General features: G+C 43.4%; 1 protein-coding gene across 2 annotated transcripts in view; it reads right to left on the reverse strand.

Annotated features, from left to right (window-relative positions):
* LOC310789371 (UTP--glucose-1-phosphate uridylyltransferase-like) overlaps positions 1 to 20,773 on the reverse strand; it is an 82,342-nt gene that overhangs the window by 55,451 nt on the left and 6,118 nt on the right. For both annotated transcript variants that reach the window (XM_083651005.1, XM_083651004.1), the window contains exons 2-3: positions 19,328 to 19,455; positions 7,777 to 7,884 (exon numbers count right to left, since the gene is read on the reverse strand). In XM_083651005.1, the coding sequence (XP_083507131.1) occupies positions 7,777 to 7,884; positions 19,328 to 19,426 (207 nt within the window). In that variant the 5' untranslated portion in view covers positions 19,427 to 19,455. The remainder of the gene's footprint in view (positions 1 to 7,776; positions 7,885 to 19,327; positions 19,456 to 20,773) is intronic.

Genomic DNA, 20,773 nt, shown 5'->3' on the forward strand with positions numbered 1-20,773 from the left:
AAATCACACACATTTAGGCTATTATGTGATCTCTGTTTGATAACTAAGGTCATATTTTTTCACTTCCATTCCCCTCCCCTGAGCCTCCCCTGAAACTGCTTCAAGCCCCCCTGGGGGGGCCCGCCTCGTACTTTGAAAAGCCCTGTACTAGTCAATTCACATTCCATTGTAATGGCATAAAAGAAAGAACGTCTGCACAATGTAGCTCTCTTTAGATCATATCAAATATAATATTGGGATGTATAATTACATGGGCTAAAGGCTGCTACAGTGTGCGGACTTTCTTTCTTTTATGCCATCTTCTTTTGGTTCAGCACCTGCCTCGAAGGTTTGTGGATGTGCGTGACGACTTCATACAGTAGTACCCTGTACTAAATGTATCATTACTTTTTGATGACCTTAGATCCCGCTTATTTTGAGTCACACTGATAACATTTCCTTTTCATCCAGAGCTTAATATAACAAATGCAAAACTTTCACTTCACATCCTGGTTCCCTGGAAGTATCAGGTAAAGAAGTACAGGTGAGGGTAGATGTATTTTCTTTCTTTTAAGCTAATAAACAACAATGGCCATTTACTAACAACAATGCCTAAAGCTAACCCGATGACAATTTTATTATGTGTATAGTTGTGGCCTAAGGGTAGGGCCATATGATTTCCGCAAAATGGACGGAATCATGTAATTTGGTAATAAAAATGCAATCAACTGTAAAACATGGAATATTGCAGAATTTTCCATAATTTGGCTGAATTTGATAAAAGTAGGCCTAATTATCAATAAGAAGTAGATCTAATTACCGTAGTAACCTAAATGATTTCATAATTGTAAAATAGGCCTAGATAAATGATTCTGTTTTCAATTGGGGTGTTTTGAGAGGGGGGGGTCGGTCTTGCGTGGGACCCTTACTGCACCTCACAACTTAGTTTTCACCTTGAGAAACATGTCGAAGAGGCTGCCTGAGAGAGCCAAGTCATCAAAAAAAGAAAGAATATCGCTCCTAACTTCTAAATAAAAATTAAAATGGAAAAAACAGAATTCGTGAAAAAAAAAACGGATTTCATATGGCTCTACCTAAGGGGCATCAAAACCTACATGCATTTTAAAATCTGACAAATGAATGAATCAATCAATCAATCAACTATTTCAGGTGAGAAACCATTATAAAGCATGTGTAGTGATTTTAGGCCAGAATTAGCAGAAAACAAACAGTACATTTTGTATCGATTCCACCAGTCGCATGCAAACTGCCAGACTTACCTACAACTTAAGTTTTAGAGCTGATACAAGCTCTCATTCTCTCACCTTTGAGATAACGCTAGTCGCCTACTCCCCCTATTCTTATCACTGTCAAATCTTATCCTAGGCTAGATTTAGCCGGACCTCTCAGGCACTCGAGCACTCTCTCTCTTTGAATTGTGTTTGAGTAGGACTGATAACATTTACATTATCAGTTTCCCCAAATATATTGGGTGCAGCTGGCTGATAAAACAGTGTTTAACACATCACTAAAAATGGCAAAACAGCGCAAGGGGTACATAAGATTACATAAGTTTAGGGACCATTGAGCATGAGTTATTTAAGAAATAGATTGTATACTTTATTTTTTTTTCACCATGCAATAAACATTTAGTTTGTGACAGTGTGACACATTCTATTGCAAGAGAAGCATTATCTTCCATGTTGTTTTATAGTTATTATAATAACAATTTCCAAAAACAGCATTTGTTTTGTATTTTGTGTATTTCAAATGAAAGACTATTTTTACAGTATTTTCCCAGGGCTCCCTTGAAAAGAGGTTTCGATTTCAACGGGACTCACATGGTTATATAATTGATAAATAAATACATAAAAATTATTTACTTTTGTTCAAAAAAATATTGTTAAAATATTGTATCGTATCGTTATCGTGAACCCAATATCGTGTATCGTATCGTATCGTGAAATTAGTGTATCGTGACACCCCTACGGCTTAGCCATCGTTGCAGCAGATTGCTCAAAGGAAATTTGCTAATTTTGTTTCATGAAATTAACACAAAAGTTTAACTTTAACACCCCCTTCCTGACATACACAACCTTCACAATTCAGGTCTCCAAGTTTCATGGCTTAAAGATCCAACTTTAACCCATCTTCTCCCTTTCTCTCCCTCCATGACTGATTTCATAGGAGAAACCAAAGCACTGTTACGTACCAAAAAAGCCAAGTACAAAGACCAAGTCCAAAAAAAAAAAACTCTATGGCTTCTCAATAGGGTTGTGTATAATGTTGATAACGTAGGAAATTGCATTACATTACATTACATTACATTACGTCATTTGGCAGACGCTTTTATCCAAAGCGACTTACAATAACACATTTTTGTCAGCAATAGAGCAATCAACTATGGAGCACAGTCTATGACAACTACAACTTCTGAAGGAACAGTGGTACAAGTTTAGGTTAGTAATTTTTTTTTTTTTTTTTTTTATAAAGAAAGAGAGAGAACGAAGTTAGATCAAGAAGGGCCCAGATGGAGCCTGAAAAGGTGTGTCTTTAGTCTTTTCCGAAAGATCGGCAGTGATTCAGCCGTGCTGACCGAAGGTGGAAGCTCGTTCCACCATTGAGGTGCCAGGGACGAGAAGAGTCGAGATCGGGATGAGCGACTTTTGAGCCCCTGTAGCGAAGGAGGGGCAAGGCGACCTGCACTGGTGGAGGAGCGAAGGGAGCGCTGAGAGGTTTGGAACCTGACCATAGATTGCAGGTACAGGGGAGCTGACTGGTGTGCAGCCCTGTAGGCCAGTACCAGTGCATCTTATTCTACTGTTCCACTGCAAGTTGCTCTGAGAGAACGGAACCAGAACCTCTCGCCACAAGAACAGCTTCTTCCCAACCGCCATCGGCCTCACCAACAAGGCCCGTAAGCCACTTCCACCAAGGACCTCACCAACACCCCTCAGAAACCCCACTACCTCCTCCTGAACTCAGCTGAATCTCCCCCACTGACATGAGCACCCCCCCCTTCCCCACTTTGCAGCTGGACTTCACTCATCACCTAAAGTATTACAGCTGCTTCTTCTACCAGACCTTTACACCATTAGATCACTCTTGCTAATTACAGACTGTAACTCATATTTAATAACGCCTATTTAACTCCGACTGTAAATTCATGTAAACTCACTGCCTATTTAACGCCCATTTAACTCAGACTGTAAATTCATGTAAATTCAATGTAAATTCATATTTATGCCTACTGAACACTAATCCACTCGTGTATATATTGTATATATTGGACTGCACTTGCAGCAACGTTGTAATTGTTTTTTGTTGTTTTCCTATTTCTCTATCTCTGAATATTGACCTGACCGCTACGCTGCATAATGACACTAAGACAAATCCCTCACTTTCGTGAAATGATAGGAGGCCAGGGGCCAGTTAATAAACAAACAATATAAATTTTTCTGGGGCAGATTGTAGGTTTTTGGGGTGTCAGCCGGAGTTTAGTCTGACAATGTTGTGCACACAGGATAGTTAGTTAGGTTAAGTTAGTTAGGTTAAGTACATACGGGTAGCGAGCAGACGGCGGTATTTGACAATTTAGCTGGAGCTCAGTCAAACTTTATTTCACGCTAGATTTGATTGCGTATTCTAATTCACAATGAAAACTAACAGCCACTCTGCACCATGTTGCGGGCCGTATCTGGCCCCCAGGCCGCAAGTTGAGTATCACTGCTCTATATAGTGTACATTGGGCTACAAAGTACCTGCGAATAGGGATGGGACCGATCCGTTTCAATATCGGTATCGGGTGCCGATATTGGCACTAATTCACAAATCGGATCGGAATTGGATTTCTTTTCTTTTTTTATAATTCCAGCGCGGGCCGCACAGGGGAGCTGGCCGTAATTTGCCCATGTATAATAGTATCCTTCTTTGCCTTGTATATTTTCTTAATTTTGTCTGCTTTTTGCAAGGTATATTTTAAAAAAAATCTTTAATTGGCCAAATCTTTGCCTATACTGTATATTCAAGAAAAATATTGGTATCGGCATAATATCGGTATCGGCAGATATCCAAATTCAGATATCGGAATCGGATCGGAAGTGAAAAAATGTGGATCGGTGCATCCCTACCTGCTAACACTTTGCTGATATTCGTTCCCTCCCAGTGCCATATGATATGGAACATACATAGATGGACGCGAAGGGACACTGGACACTTTGTTCCCCCCATCATGCAGTGACCACTGGCAGTGACCATTGAAACCCCCTTTCAAGAAAGTGCCACTAAGTGCTTGTTGAAGCGTCTAGGTGTGGGGTTTAAGTGTCCACTGAAGAACAGAAGAGACCATTGAAGAACGGAGGAAAGTGGCGCGTTTCTTTTAAGAAGAGAAGGGAGAGTTGTACTCAACTGATGCCGCATCCTGAATCAAGTTTCACGCACATGCCATCTAATCCAGGTGTCCTTATTTACTCCCCATTCCCTGACCCTTAAGGCCTAAACATGGTCGTCCGTCCGCCTCGAATTGGAGCCGTCTGGCGGCGCCAGCGAGCCCTACATGCTCGGACGCCACTACGCCCTCCCTCCTCCCACCCTCCCTCCTCCTGTGGAAGCTCCGTGTGAAAATGGCGGAGATTGTGTGCCAGGCAGTCTGAATGAAATTGAATGTAACGTTCCCAATTCTATGTATTAAATTCTAAAAAACGACCCTCAACATTTGGGAAGGCTAAGCCACACAACTAGTTTGTTATAATCTAACGTCATGCTTTGAAAGGCGACTTTACTACGATGAGCCAAGGCAACGGCCAGTCACAACTCTCGTGCAGCTGACGTCACTCACGTATCGTCGCCGTTGAGTCACATTTTGGAGCAGCCCCCGTCAGCCGACGGCGCCCCCTCCCCGTAGGACGGCGCTCCACCCGCCGTCATACGGGGAGGGCGGGACGAGGCTCTGACGGACGACCATGTTTAGGCCTTTAGTGTCTGGAGCTAGTTACAAAACTATCGTAACGCAATGCGCAAGTGTTTTTTTTACACGCTGCTTGCCAACCACACCGACATTAGGCTGCATGTCGACATAGCGTTTGTCAGCCTCTTTTCGGCCGTGGGAAAAGGCGCTGCCTGGAGCACTTTTTGTGCGGAGAAGCTAGCTTACCAGCCGCACTAACCACCTGGTTAACGTAACGTTAGCACGTCTAGCAGTAACGTAACAGTGTTGTAGAGCAAGCAAGGCTTACCAGATGGCAGATATTTACAATACACATCCAGTATAATCCACACTGCCTTTATGATCGCTGTTACAGGAACGTAAATTCAATGATCTCTCCATCGCCTGGCTGCAAAAAGTGTTTCACGACGTCACTCTGCGCTTTTCTGAAAAGTTGAAAATTTCTCCGCTTTTGAAAACGCTCCGCTCTGAGGTAAAAAAAAACAAAAACACGCCAGCTGCAGCGCTTGTCTGGAGCTTTTGTGCACCGTGCGGGCGCTTCCTGTTGGAGGAAAGGCCACTGGAGCTGAGAAAAAGAACCTTATCTCCATGTAATGTATCAGTTGACTGCGTTTACCCATCACACCCCGATGAGAACGAATGATAACATTGAATTCTACTGTCATATAGGTGTAACAAACACTTCAAGGCTCCCACATGTCCGCCTGACTAGCGGGCCTGGGCCCTTTAGCCGGCTGGATATGTCGGGTGCCTGGTGTGCGTGAGATCGCCGGTTCGAAGCCCGCTCGGTCATGTTACAACAATATATGGGGTTTTTGATCCCAACTGTCCTCAGGTGCAGACACACAAGCGTAAGTGGAACGCTTTTAGTCTTTCTCTGGAGTGTTTAGTCCTTTTTCTACCAACTACAGAAACAAGTCCACAACACAAGGTTTTATAGGAATAAGGAGGGGGCAGATGAGTCTAACATAACAACATGAACTAAGGGCAAACTGAAGTCTGGACTGATGCTTTTCAGCCATTTCTTCATGTGTTCTCAACAAGCTACATTTGAGTCTTGGTTTTATGAACCAAATACAAAAGAGGCAACGAAGTCAACTTTTCCACCAAAGAAATAAACTGTAGATGTGATTTGTACCCTAAAGACTAAGCCCACGTTCACACCATACTTACTTGTTTTGATCCCGTTTGAATTGTGCCACGGGGTACACATATCATGTTTGTCAATGTAAATGCTAACTTTGCAAGTCACAAAAGTCGCAGTTTGTGGTAAAACTGTGGCACTATAAGTTATAAATCAGAAAGACTACGCACAACCAGTCGCATAAGTGACGTCTCTCCTGCCAGTCCACGTTGTTGATGGTGTGACGTATATTGTGCGAGACACGAGAGATGTAGTCGATTGACAAAACTAAACCTTACGTTTCAGTTTCAGGACAAACTGCGACTTTCTTGACATGCACAGTTATCTTTTAAATTCACAAAATGTACGTACATGTGTACCCCGTGGCACAATTCAAACGGGATCAAAAAGAGTCACGTCTGTCTCCGTTCACCACCATTCATATTTCTTCAGATGCTGGTGCAGGGAGAAAAGCAGGAAGTGACGTTCACTTTGGCTCCCTGTAGATGAACATCTGAGAGGGAGTCAATAGTTTGATGCAATGCATGCGAACCGGGTCACATCACATCTTAATAAAAACGGAATAATATTGACTTGTAGGGCCTGGAAATGCACAGTCATTATGATTATGGAATAATACTGCTCAAGTTCAAATTATAATCATCAAAATGATTGATCTATCAATAGAGTTAGATCAATGATTTACAGCCTTGTGTGTTTGAGCCTTAGATAAAGGCCAGAACCAGAGTCAACTGGTCTACCAAAGGCAGGCCGATAACGAGTAAAAGATATGAATTTCGTCCAGAAATTAGACATCGTCACTTATTAATTTTAAAACGGTAGAAGGTTCTCAAGTTGACGACTGCAGACCACATCGTCTCTTCAATCATGGACTTCAGACAACTTCTGGCAAACACCAATTACCCAACCTCTAATCACACACAGCCTTGAGGTAGTTAAGCAGGAGTGCTAACTGGCAGATATGGAATATGACACCTTCACCTCGTCAACACTTATCTGATCTTATCGGTGAAGCAGACCCTGGCCTGCACATCCCTGTGTGGGATCCAGTTAAGTCTCACGTGGTCAGACTCTCCGTAGCGGAAGGTCTGAATCAAAAGTCCGCATTTCCGGGTTTTCCATAGGAATTCCTCTGGCAAGCCTCCGATTGGCTCGGCTGCCCCGTCTCTCTGCGTGCATTGGTGCGTCGTTCAAAATGTACCGCCCAACACGAGCTGCGTCACGCAAATGAGGAGGTCCATGGTTGGTCAATTCATGTGTCTGTCACACATTTTCTTTTGGGGCGGTCCTTAACCACTTTTCAAGAGTTGTGCGCCAGACGTAGATATTTATGTAGCTACGGCGGGACTAGACTCCAGTCCACACAGTTGTATTTGCAGTTAAAGGTGCAATATGCAACTTTTCCCACATTAAAACATCAATAGCTCTAGCGATGCCACTAAAAACAGCACATCAGGATGAGTGACAAGTGGATTGGCCAACTGAGGCGGAGGAGGGTGGGACTAGGCTTCGCCTCAACGCGACTTTTTCCCCCCTCAACATTTTTTAATTCCAGAGTAAAGTATTCAAAGGCCAATTTTGATTGGCGCTCTAGATGGAAGTGATGTAGGTAACTACGGTAACTACACAAGCATACCTTTTCCCGCACGACTTTCTCTCCCTCTCTCTCTCGCATGCACGCACACACACACACACACACTCCTCTTACCGAGTCTTCTGGAGGTCTCTGTATCTTGATCCACTCCACCGACGGTCCCTTCACTTGCAGGAATCTGTGGAAAAGCTTCTTGAAGCCTTCAAAGTCTTTCCTGGACACCTGAAAGACACAAGGTTTTGATTTTAACTTTTATTTATGCCGCAAAGGTATGCTGAGCACCAAGCTCGCGTTCATACAGTCAGCCATATTCACTCCTGGACACCCACAATCTTCTATACCAGGGGTTTTCAAAGGGCTCATGATTATGTTGTTTGATCCCATAGACACTCAACAACTGAGCTAAGATAGCCTGATGTTACTGTCTGACATACTTGGGACTACACCAATTATATAAAAAGCTTTGTCTGAAGGCATTTATTAGTTTCTGACTCTGGGAAAGTGGGAAGAACTGTCCCGAAAACTACTGAATCTCTGAACTATCTCTTTAACCAAATCACACAAATGTATCTATGATATCTCCTTTTAATAAAGAATGTTATATCTTTTCACCTCCATTCATTGACCCTCCCCTGAAACTGCTTGGAGCCCCCCTGGGGAGGGCCCGCCTCCCACTTTGAAAACCTCTGTTCTATACTGAGCAGGACCACTGAAGCATTTCACGACACGTTTGACAGTAGTTGAGGGAGGGGATAGTGTTTTACTTTGCTTGTCCAGAAAGATTAATTTCTGAATTAATTTTAAGTCCAGACAATTTAAATAGTTTCGCAAAGTGCGCCATTTATCTCAGGGGTTTTAGCTGCTTAAAATGCTGCTGGTGATCTAAGGCAATGATTCCCAACCAGGGGTACGTGTACCCCTAGGGGTACTTGAGCAGCTTGCAGGGGGTACTTGGAAAGATTTGAGATTACAATTTACTTCCAAAATGATTTAAATATATATATGGCATTCCAAGTCATTTCATAAGCCCAATATTAAAATGGTACGTCCGCGCTGCAACTATTCCCCCTGGCAAGTGTCAACTGCTATGCTGATAAATGGTTCAAAAACATTCAGTTGCTGTCGCTCCAGAAACAGGTTTGGGGGGCCTGGTGACGGGAAGGGAAAAAAAGGCCAAGCCCAAACACCAGCAGTTCAGTGAAACACATATTTTGTATGGATTTACTTGTTTGTCTGCATTTCAACTAAAAGTTAAACAACAAATTTAGGAGAATCATCAACACGCATGAGTGAGGGGGTACTATTGGCATGGAAAAACAGCTTAAGGGGTACATATGACATAAAAGGTTGGGAACCACTGATCTAAGGATTTAAGCTTATCCTATCGCTACACTCGTTGCAAGCCACTCTGGATAAAAGCATCGGCTGAGATGAAAATCTGATCATCCGGAATGACAGAGAGGAGTGAGGTCTGCTGAAGCAGCCACTGCAGTGAAGCATGTGTATGTATGTGTGTATCCAAGGAGAAATGATACAAAGAAAAGGTTAGACTAAGCACAGTGTAGGAAATTAGCCAGGGGCAAGGGCAAAAATGCCGCGAGAAATCTCAGAATGTCCTGAAAAACCATGATCCAGGGGCAAACGTTTTGTTTTCCAATCAATTAATTTCTTCAGGGTTGCCACTGTTTTGTAATGCTACTTTTCCAGCAATAAAGCCTGGGGGGAAAAAAGAGATCAAAACAAAGATGTAGCCACCGCAGGTTACCTAGGCGACCAGCCTCATATTTGAGCTAAGAATGCAACCTATGAGAGAGCACAACAGCCAATGACAGCTCAGCCATCAGCAAATCACTATATCCTTGTAGCCTATACGCAGAGAGTGATATTGTAAGACAGGAAAGAGAAAGTGTATCAATCTTGGCCCAGCACTAAGGATGGTATGATGATCGGTGAATTCTGAGATGACGGAGTGCACGATGCTCAAACTCAGCTCTAGACTCAATCCAAGCACATTTATGGGCGTCTTTATAAATCTAAGCACTTTCCAGACCCTTAAGGCAACCCTGAACTTTATGCACCAATTACTATTTTTTTAAGTGCCCCCAAAATCGATATATAAATCTCTATATAAAAGGGAGCAAGTGGGCGATCTCTCTCTTCTCTGTTCTCGGTTTCCATTTTTGTCCCACTGATTATGTCATATGTTGTGACATCATCAGTGATGTCTTAAAGTCGAACTGAACCCGTTCGTCACGTGCGTCGCAGTCCGTTTCAGACTGAAAACATAATTTGTCTGAGATGACAAGTTGAGAGGCGGGTCATAGTATCATGTCGATGATTTGATTTGACAATTCTGTCGACTGGCTTTGGCATTGGTCAATCATGGCGTGTTCCACCCCCAAATCGAGTGGGATTCAGCGTGTTGTCGTGCTACGCGAGTGGGATCCGCGGAGTACCAGGCAGCTGCTTCGTGCGGAGCCAGCCGACAATACGATGCATGGGTGCTGCCCGCCCGCCTGGAATCTCCGAGGGGAGACCCCTGACAACCACGCTCTCAAGCGCGCGCCTTTTATGCTATTTCTGTAAATACGATATTCCTGGAATGCGCGTTTTAACGAGCCAGTTACATTTCTTTGCATTCTTATTGATTATTGTTTTTGTTTTTTGTCCATGTTTCATACAATTGGTCAAGTTAGTAGTTAGTTTATGGGATAGGAATTCTGCCAGATGACAGGCACTAGGCGCCATTTTCTACTTCATTTGGAAGAGAAAATTATCCTGAAATGAAGATTTGATTGACAGCTGCCATGTCGTGATATGATTGGTTGAAATGGGGTAGAAATTTGATAGTACTAGGTGACATCAGCAAACTGTATATTTCTGTTATCAATTAAATCTTGAAAAATGAACTTTTGATGTGAAAAAGTGTGAAAAACTAAAGAAATTTGATTTTTGTGATTTTTTTTGCATACATTATTAAATAGGTGCACTGCATACCCAGGTATTTGAACTAAAAGAAAAGAAAAGTCATTTTTGGGTTCAGCTCGACTTTAAGAGCAAGTGAGCCCGCACAGCGGTCGAGCTGCAGGAGCCTAGGAATTAGCCGAGCCTAGGAAAATGTATTATCACGCCGTTGTACGTGTGAAATTCTTATGCAAGGGCTCCATTACAATACATAACATAGTCAGTGCTACATACCGGTAATTTCAAAAAACAGTAATACGTATATACTACTGTACATGTTGTTTTTGGGATTAGTTGTCTTTCTTTATAAAGCAATTGATTGTCTTTTAAATCTCGCCTGCATAAATTAGTAATTAGCAACTCTTCTTTCTGTTTTTGTTTATCACTTTTTTAATACTTTGCCTAGTTTCCCTGTTTCCCTAAGCAATGCTCCTCTTTAAAGTCCCTGGAAACAAGAAATATTTCTTTATTATTTAGCATTTTGAGTTCATCACATCACAGGACCCTATGTTAATAAGCCACCAGCCAAATTTGAACGATGATGAACGTCGCAAAGTATATAAATTTAGGTTTGACAGTCATGGCAAAAGTCATGAGAATCAATTCGTTTTTAGAGTGTATTTTCTAGGGATGTTCGATATTGGCTTTTTTACCGATATCCGATATCCGATAATGTCCAACTCTTAATTTCCGATACCGATATCAACCGATATCAACCGATACCGATATAAGCAGGCTTTTTTTCCACCAAAATTTCACGTAACAAGTTACATAATGTAGCTTAATGTAGCTGAAGAGTTTAATATATAATATGCATGTTGTGTTAAAGTTGTAAGTGTTAGAGAAGCGAGCTTGTGACCAGAAGGTCGTCGGTTCAATAGACCAGAACTGCACATCCAAAGCGTCAAGGCCGCGCCCCTTTTTGGGGGATAGAAAGAATGAATAGCGTTGTTGTGATGGTATTTTTGCCGTGTTTTTAGCTAGCATAGACAAAATACCAATTCATTAATTTCGGGTTCAAGTGTTTTTTTGGTTTGATAAACATGTCTACTAATTATTTTGCGACCTTGCCCGAACCTGAACGGTCGAGATATATGAATAAATTAAGGTTGACTGGACTGTCGTCATGTCCGTTCAGCCTGAGTCAAAGAGGATTTCCGCATTCCCCCAAAAAGGGGCGCGGTGCAGTGCGATGACGCGTTGCAGTTCTGGTCTATCCCCGGGACCGGCAGGATAAATCTGGGTGGGGAAAGTGAAAAGGCAGCGCTTGCCCCTCCCTCATTACCACCACTGAGGTGCCCTTGAGCAAGGCCCTTAACCCCAACGGCTCCAGTGGAGCTGCTCAGTGGCCAACAGATCAGACTGTGGTTGTACTGGTCAGCTTCCAGGTATGAATGTGTGTGTGAATGTGAACAGGGCACTCCTGAAAAAGAGAGCATTGCTCTCAGTGAGACTCCCCCTGTATTTAAAAAAAAAAATCGGCATGAAAACCGATACCGATATTTTCCGATATCGATTTTTTTATGCTAATATCGGCCGATAATATCTGTAGGCCGATAATATCGGACATCCCTAGTATTTTCTCCCACGGACTGTGTGGGCGTGTCCCGTCTGCAGCAGGGAAATTTCTCTCTCTCTCTCTCGGAGGAGACCTCTCTCTCGGAGAGAGAGGGAGAGAAGGAGAGAGAGAGAAGGAAAGAGAGATGGGGTGAGTGTGTGTGTGTGTGTGTGTGTGTTCGCGCGTTGCTCCGCGCATAGCGTACTGAGAGGAAGAGATCTCTGCTCTGCTGCTGCGAGTGCACAGCGCTACTGTGTGTGTGTGTGTGTGTGTGTGTGTGTGTGTGTGTGTGTGTGTGTGTGTGTGTGTGTGTGTGTGTGTGTGTGTGTGTGTGTGTGCGCGCGCGTGGGAAATGAGCGCTACAGATTCGGGACCCGGGTTGACGGACTCCACCCTGGCTCACGAAAAATGCGGTCCACTTTCTCTCCAAATCCTCCGCAGTTGGGAATCTAAATAAGGAGTCCACACCAGTTGAGGGACACCCAGGGACAGCACAATTCGACGGCATGATGCACAGACAGACAGACAGACAGACAGACAGACAGATAGACAGACAGACAGACAGACAGACAGATAGATAGATAGATAGATAGATAGATAGATAGATAGATAGATAGATAGATAGATAGATAGATAGATAGATGTTGGTTCTTAAAAGAGCCTTTGTGTTGACGCAATGCGTAGTTAGCTAGCTGCAAAAAGGTGTGGGACCACTAGAACTCTGAAGAGAGATGGAGGCAGAATGTGCGGGACTGCGGGTTGCGCGCGTGTACAAAGGTTATATAGAGCTTATGACATCATAAGATTTTGCATTTGGGCACCTCGCGCACTGCTCTCGTCAATGAGGAAGTGGAAATCCAGACCTTGTAGAAAAGTGTCGATTTTAAGGCTTTGGGATGAAGTAATGTATCATAATTTCTGAGGCACACAATTACTAACATAAGACCCTAAATAACATAGTTAGAACGTTTTTGTGGATTTTGGTTTCCAGGGACTTCAACAGAGATTCTGACGCACTGCTGCAAACGCCTCAGATGTCTTTTCCTTAAAAAAAAGCCCAAAGAGTGCCAGTTAGGAGGAGGGGCTCGTACATTTGATAAGAGGAAACTTTTGCGACCAAGCAGTTGATGTATCATCACTGAGAGCATTTCACAGCCTGATGCTGCTGTATTTCACACTGCTGCTGTTCACAGTTGGAGCTTTATTCGTTTTAACTTTACATGATATTCATGCATCTAAAATGAGTTTAGGTTCTTTGGGAATGTAGGAGCACAGAAGATTAAATGAAGAATCTCTGCATGAATAAAATCATGTGGTGTGGTAAGACCAGTGTGGGGGATTTATTTTATTTTTTTATCATTAGGTGTGCTGTATGCCATATGATTGATTGATGACCACATAATGTGCTTCCCTATGGAACCAAAGACAAGTAACTGTGTGAGGACAGAGACTGGGGGGAAAATGACTTCAATATACAAAAAAAGGCCAGATATGGACAAAAAATGGGAATACGGAAGGGGTAAAACAACCATAAATGTATATATACATCCTATACATATATACTGCGCGCTCGATTCCTAGGATGGACACACTCTGGAGATGATGCGTCATGGCTGCAGTTATGGAAATTGCCTGACGGACACCGCCCACCCACCTAGGCGCCATCGTGCAACTGTGCGCCACTGGCTCATATACATCATCACAGTTGCTCGAGTGACATCACTGATCACATCACAATTGCTCAAGTGACATCACTGATGACATCATCACTGATGAAATCAGAATCATGACATCACAATCGTGACACACACTGCTGCCACGGACATTTAGCCAATTTTAAGATTTTATATATATTTTATATATACTTATATAATAAGGTATAATAAAGCCCAATTTATGCTTCGTCTGCCGACACTTTTGAAACGGTCGCCGACAGAAATGAGGACTTGAGTCGACACTTTCAAGTGTCTGCGAGCAGCGTCTGCTACCTGGTGAAATGTCTAGTGTCGCTGACTACGTCACATAATGTCGCGCAAGTCTGATTGGCTTGAAGACTGAAGACGGGCACGCGCGACTTCCTTGTTTTAGTTTTCACTGAAATGAAATTAATGAGCGTGTCCCCGCCTCCCGGTATTTTTATCAGCATGTCCTTGATGTATGACTTCGTGAAAATCACAAAGAACACCGTGACCAACTTCCCAGAGAGAGAGGAGGTGATTGTGTGGTTGTGTGTCGTTATATGCGGCTGCAGTTACATCTTGCCTCTTGGGTTCACTGACAGCATTCCCTCTCTTGCCTGTCTGCACTGCACTAGTTCTCTGCCTCCCTCTGTCTCTAGCATCACGTGACCGTTGCGCCGCGGAGAGAAGCATAAATGCAGCAACATGAGCGACACTTTATTTTTCGTCTGCGACCATGTGCTGAGCGACACTTTCTAATAAGTATAAATTAAGCTTAAGGAATACAAATTATTTGAGGGAAATTGTGAGCTCTTTCACCGGTCATTCACAGTTATAAACACCGCTGCTAAATCCTGGCCATATTTTTGGGGGGACCTGGTCAAAAAAGCAGCATAGTTACACATGCTACAAACAAACATTACTTTATAGAGAGGCAAAGTGAACGGCACTTCCTGCTTCAGCACTGTACCAGAGATTTTCATCCACCATTTATTTTCCCATAGACATTTCATAAAATGCTTATAAAAATAGTTTTACTTGGTCCAACCAAACGGTTCAGCTATATTTACAATCGGGAGAGACCGTAGAACATTTCACTCAGACCAAAAAAAAAAAGAACTGCGAGAAAATACGTTCTTTAAATCCGCAATTCTTTTACATTTTGGTCTGAGTGAAATTGTATGTGGTCTCTCCCGTTTCTAAATATATCTGAACCGTTTGGGTTGAACAAGTAAAACTATTTTTATAAGCATTTGACGAAATGTCTATGGGAAAAGAAATGGCGGATGAACATCTCTGGTACAGTGCTGAAGCAGGAAGTGACGTTCCACTTTGGCTCTCTATAACATCACTTTTATAGAGAAATAAATGGTGCAAAGCAGCACAAACTGTTCGTACACGGTGCCTCTCCGTGGTCACTGTGTGTACAGCAGCTCTTGACGTGCACGCGCAGTACAGAAAGCCTGCGTGACGGACTCAAGGCCAAACAAGTGTTTTCCATTCCCACTCTTTCCCTTTTGTGATTGTTGGCACTTTGTGAATGTCTGTTATTCCCCCTGAATGAAGCAATCGTGTCGTCGCGTGTGTGTGCGATGAGTCAAGCCGGTTGTATTGAAAATTAACTGTGGCAAAGGGCTTAGCACAAAGGCCCAAATGCATGCAATATTTGGAGAAAAAAAACGGTCTACAGGAGGTCACGTTTGTTTGTTGACATGGCTCAGCTGTTTGACAAGTTATCAGCGACATGTTGACTTGGCAGAATCGCTAGCTAGCTAGTTTTAGTGAAATATACTACAGTGTTGCATGATGAGACTTGATTATTTTTTAATTGTTTCATGTAACTGTCAAGTTGCATGGATATTATGTTTCATGCTATTTGCAACCTGCAACTAGTTGGGTGAAAGTTTCACTGTGTAAATTTCAATTGATCACTTCCTTTGGGGGGCTGAAGTGTCCTTAGTGACACAGAGTATAATAGGGTAAATCTTCAGGCCGGTTCTGATGGGTGCGTTTTGATATTAAAATCTTGCCTAATGCTTTGTGTATGTGTCAGCGTGTAGGTGGAACCCTCATTGACACCGGACTATAGTATGTGTCACTTTTGTGTTTCCCCCCCATGTTCCTCTGTGAACCCTCCACCCTCCAAATTACCACCAGATGGTCAGAGAGAGAGAGAGAAAGACACAGAGAGAGAGAGAGAATGAGAGAGACACAGAGAGAGAGAGAGAGAATGAGAGCGAGAGAGACAGAGAGAGAGAGAGAGACACAGAGAGAGAGAGAATGAGAGACACACAGAGAGACAGAGAGAGAGTGAGAGAATGAGAGAGCATGAGAGCGAGAGAGACAGAAGCTGTGTTTCCATTACAGTTTTTCACAAAATAATTGCGATATTTCTACAACTTCGACAATGTACAATTGTGACTTGTAGGCGTTTCCATTGAAGTTGAGTTTGGTCTGACGGCGCGCACACCTGAACGCAATTCCCGTTACCAGCAGCTGCCACAGTGATTACGCACGGGGATCTGCCCCATATCCCGTCCCCTGCATGCTCAAATCCAACCAATGGTCAATGCAAATCACAACATGAAGTTACAACGCACATAAACAAGCCTGATTATCAATTCAAAAGAAAATGAGTGGCAACATGTTGCTGGCTGCGGTGAATGCAGTGAGCGCGACAAGCAGAGGAAAAAAGGTAGCCTAATACAACTGGTCCGATTTAGAGATGGAGGAGGGGGGAAAAGGCTGATTTGGTGCAATAATCGGAATGTCGTGTATTATAATTATAACATTGCACCTGAAACGTGTGTAATGTATTACTCACAGTCACTGTATTCACTTCAGTCAGCAGCACCGCACCGGTGTGTGCTTTTCATCCCCTCATCTCGCCGCTGTGCGCGCACACAGGCAGCCTGTCATCATGGACCGATTTCTGCCATTAAACATTATCTATTTTCCCTGGCTCCAATTTTGCACAACACTCGTCTTTCTGCTAGGTAGCGTTGCTTCAAAGTTTTCCACTTGCTGCGGAGGTTTTGCCATGGCTTATCGAACCCTTTCTCCATAATTTTCCACTCCTTTTCCAAAGGAGAAGATGGGTCACATGACGTGCAAATGCAGAAAATGTGTTTCCATTACACTTTTGCGATAAACTGCTATATCGACACGTCTGAAAAACCACCTCATGAGAGCGCAAAAACGTTTTGTGATATTTGGGAGGTTTTTCTAAATTTACATGTTTCCATAACCCAATTTCTATTGCGATTAGGGATGCAGGGGTTAACCGGTTTGACTGTTAACCGCGATTTCAAACGTCACGGTTATATAACCGCAGAGGCTCCGTAACACCGGGTGTTTTGTTGTCAAAATAAGTCCGTCAGTTTAAACTCCCATGCGGCGCAGACAGCGCTGGAACGAGAGGAACCGGTCTCTGCTTCGTTTCCGCACGGACTATTTTAGCGGGTGCACAAAACACAGCTCTCCCACCAGTCTGCTCGCAATAGCATAGCCATGGACGTCAGCCAAACATAAACTTTTCAGAGACGTGCGCGATGCGACAGTCGCCTGACGTTCGTGTCAGGCGACTGTGGTCTCCGTGGCCTCTTAATTTGTTTACTGAACGGCCATCGATGTAACGACGTAACGCTAGTTAGTTATCTCTCCCTTGCCTACGCTAGCATTACAGCTAACGTAATGGCAGAGCCTGAGAGACCACAAGCAACTCAAAGAGATGATCTCTTCCCCCCCAAAACATGTCTAAAGTAATCGGTATGGCAGCATTTCGGTTACAAAAAGGACACCCAGGGTGTTGTTAAAGATGACGGCTCCCCAATCTGCAAAACCTGCCGAAGTCGCAGTCGCAGCTAAGGGCTCCAACACCTCCAACCTTCTACGGTGCCATGGCACGAGTCCGATACCTCACGAGTCCGACACCTCACGAGTCCGAAAAAAGAGGCTAACTTCCCCCAGACCCTAACCCAAAACCTAACCTCTCCCACCCCCACGCCTAAACCTAACCTCCCCCAGACCCTAACCCAAAACCTAACCTCTCCCACCCCCACGCCTAAACCTAACCTCCCCCAGACCCTAACCCAAAACCATGAGGTGTCGGACTCGTGAGGTATCGGACTCGTGAGGTATCGGACTAGGGGGCAGTCCCCCCTTCGGTAACACCTGCATAACGTTAGATGATTAAAAATTAATAATAATCAAACTAATAGGCATGGATGAGGATGACACAGTTGATGATAACACTCAAGTGTATTACCCACATTCGTTATATTTCTCATAGGAGGTCACTAAAAGTTAATCAACATTTACACTAAAAGATAAGTTAGATCTGTTTTTCCACCAGGTTTTACAAGTTCTCTACTCAGGTGATCCAAAAGAAATGTAGAAAAATAATACACCTGCCTGACTATGTTTTGTTCCAAAGAGATCTACTGTCATAAATATTACAGTCAGACTTTGTTTATTTTATTTATTTTATTTATCATTTTGGACAAATATTTGCCTTTATTTACCTTTCAAAAGACAGCAACCTTTAAACAATGCATGGACAATACAATAAAACCTCTGTTCAAAGAATGCTCATGTGATTTTTATACGTCCATAAATAATCGTGAAACCGTGATAATCGTGGTTTTTTCTCAGACTATAATCGTACATCAAAAAAAATAATCGATGCATCCCTAATTGCGATATTGCGATATATTTTGCGCATTTCTGAGGGTAATGGAAACATGACTAGAGAGAGAGAGAGAGAGACACACAGAGAGAGAGAGAGAGAGAGAGAGAGCGTGAGAGCGAGAGAGACAGAGAGAGAGAATGAGAGACACACAGAGAGCGACAGAGAGAGAGAGAGAGAGCGTGAGAGTGAGAGAGACAGAGAGAGAGAGAAAGACAGAGAGAGAGACAATGAGAGAGAGAGAGCGTGAGAGTGAGAGAGAGAGAAAGACACAGAGAGAGAGAGAATGAGAGAGAGAGAGAGAGCGTGAGAGCGAGAGAGACAGAGAGAGAGACAGAGCGAGAGAGACAGAGAGAGAGACAGAGAGAGAGAGAGAGCGAGACAGAGAGAGAGACAGAGACAGAGAGAGAGAGAGAGCAAGAGAGACAGAGAGAGAGACAGAGAGAGAGACAGAGCGAGAGAGACAGAGAGAGAGACAGAGAGAGAGACAGAGCGAGAGAGACAGAGAGAGAGACAGAGAGACAGAGACAGAGAGAGAGGTATTTCCATGAGTAATAGCAGAATAGGGGGACTAAGACTGCCCAATACTTGTAGTATAAGAGGGCACTGTCACAAGATACTTTACTTTGTAAATACACATTACTCTTGGTCAGCCAAGATCATTTCCTGAATACCAAATGCATTAGTGTGTGTGTGTGTGTGTGTGTGTGTGTGTGTGTGTGTGTGTGTGTGTGTGTGTGTGTGTGTGTGTGTGTGTGTGTGTGTGTGTGCGTGTACCTCCTTCTCGGCCCCTGAGACGGTGTCCAGCAGTTTCTCCAGCTCCGTGTGCATGGAGCTCTCCAGCTGCTGCCGCATCACTTCCTGGAACTGAGCCATCCCTCCGTTGGCCACGCCTTTACTCAGACCTGACAGAAAACACAAGGTTTACTCAGACCTGAAACACCAGGAGGTTTACTCAGACCTGACAGGAAACACCAGGAGGTTTACACTTTATACTGAATCACACCAACTTCTAAGGTCTAACACATTCCGGTTTACCACAACACCACATTATTTCCCTGGGTGTAGGGTTAGGGTTAACCGTTAGGGTAAGGAATTCACATTTTGTTTCACTGTATTAGCTCCAACCGTTAGCCGTGTTTACCATATGTAACAAACTGATTTTGTGTATGTTTGATAGTGATTTGGGCTACTGAAAGCTGACACCAATATACCGATATATATTTTTTAATCCGACTGTTTATATGCTCCTTTACGAGTAATAAGTATTTCACCAGATTTTTTTTGCTGGATGGAAGAGTCTCTGAAACAGCATTTAGTACATCATCTGACACTAAAACTCATCAATGAAATGGGTGACCCACCCACACCAATAGGGGGAGCTCTGGGAAACATTACTACCTTTAAAGAATTAGCCCTTTTCACAGCTGCCATTTTGTGTCTAAATGGCAGGGGAAACGCAGGTGCAACCAACTCACTAATTAGGGCCCCAGCACTGGAACACCTAAATGGACTGGAAGTTGGACATCCTAATTAAGGTTTTGGTGCACCTGTGAAACTTCCTGCCTTTTAGACACAAAATGGTGGCTGTGAAAAGGGTCTATTAATGAATGGCAAGTGAAAACCAGTGGCCAACCCCCCCGGCTTTCCTCTGATTCCTCTGATGACGTGGGAATGAAGTGAAAAGCTGTAGTTCCTCGATTGGCCACTTGGGGGTCGGGGGCAGAAGGCGACTTTGGAACAGGATTTTAAAACATCTTTGCAGTCGGGGACAAAACATGGTTTTGGTCTATATAGCTAATTTCGCCTTTTCATAACAACTGTAGGGGGGTCAAAATAGATGATAGAAAAGGGGGTGATTGACAGATCACCTGTCCAGTGATCGCGCAGCTTGCCGATCACGGACCAATAGCAGGTGGAGCTGTGGCTCTGGGAAACCCCCATCTCACGTGAGCTGCGCAAGGACTCAACCCATTCCCAACCACTCTGCTGACGAAAAATCAAGATGGCGACGGCCAACGAATCAACTCCAAATGGGAGACCAAAATCAATGGGATAGCTCTGTCCATATTTTTAGCTCAGTGGTGAAAACTCACATACAAAAAACGTTGTGCAGGTGCGTCGAAAGACAGTTAAATTTCCAATAGAATGAACTCTCACACACTGCGACAATTATATTGCAATCATGCAAGCAGTTTATAATTGAATGTACAAAAACATAAT

The sequence above is a fragment of the Poromitra crassiceps genome (assembly GCF_964638095.1).
Source record: "Poromitra crassiceps genome assembly, chromosome: 14".
Taxonomy (NCBI): domain Eukaryota; kingdom Metazoa; phylum Chordata; class Actinopteri; order Beryciformes; family Melamphaidae; genus Poromitra; species Poromitra crassiceps.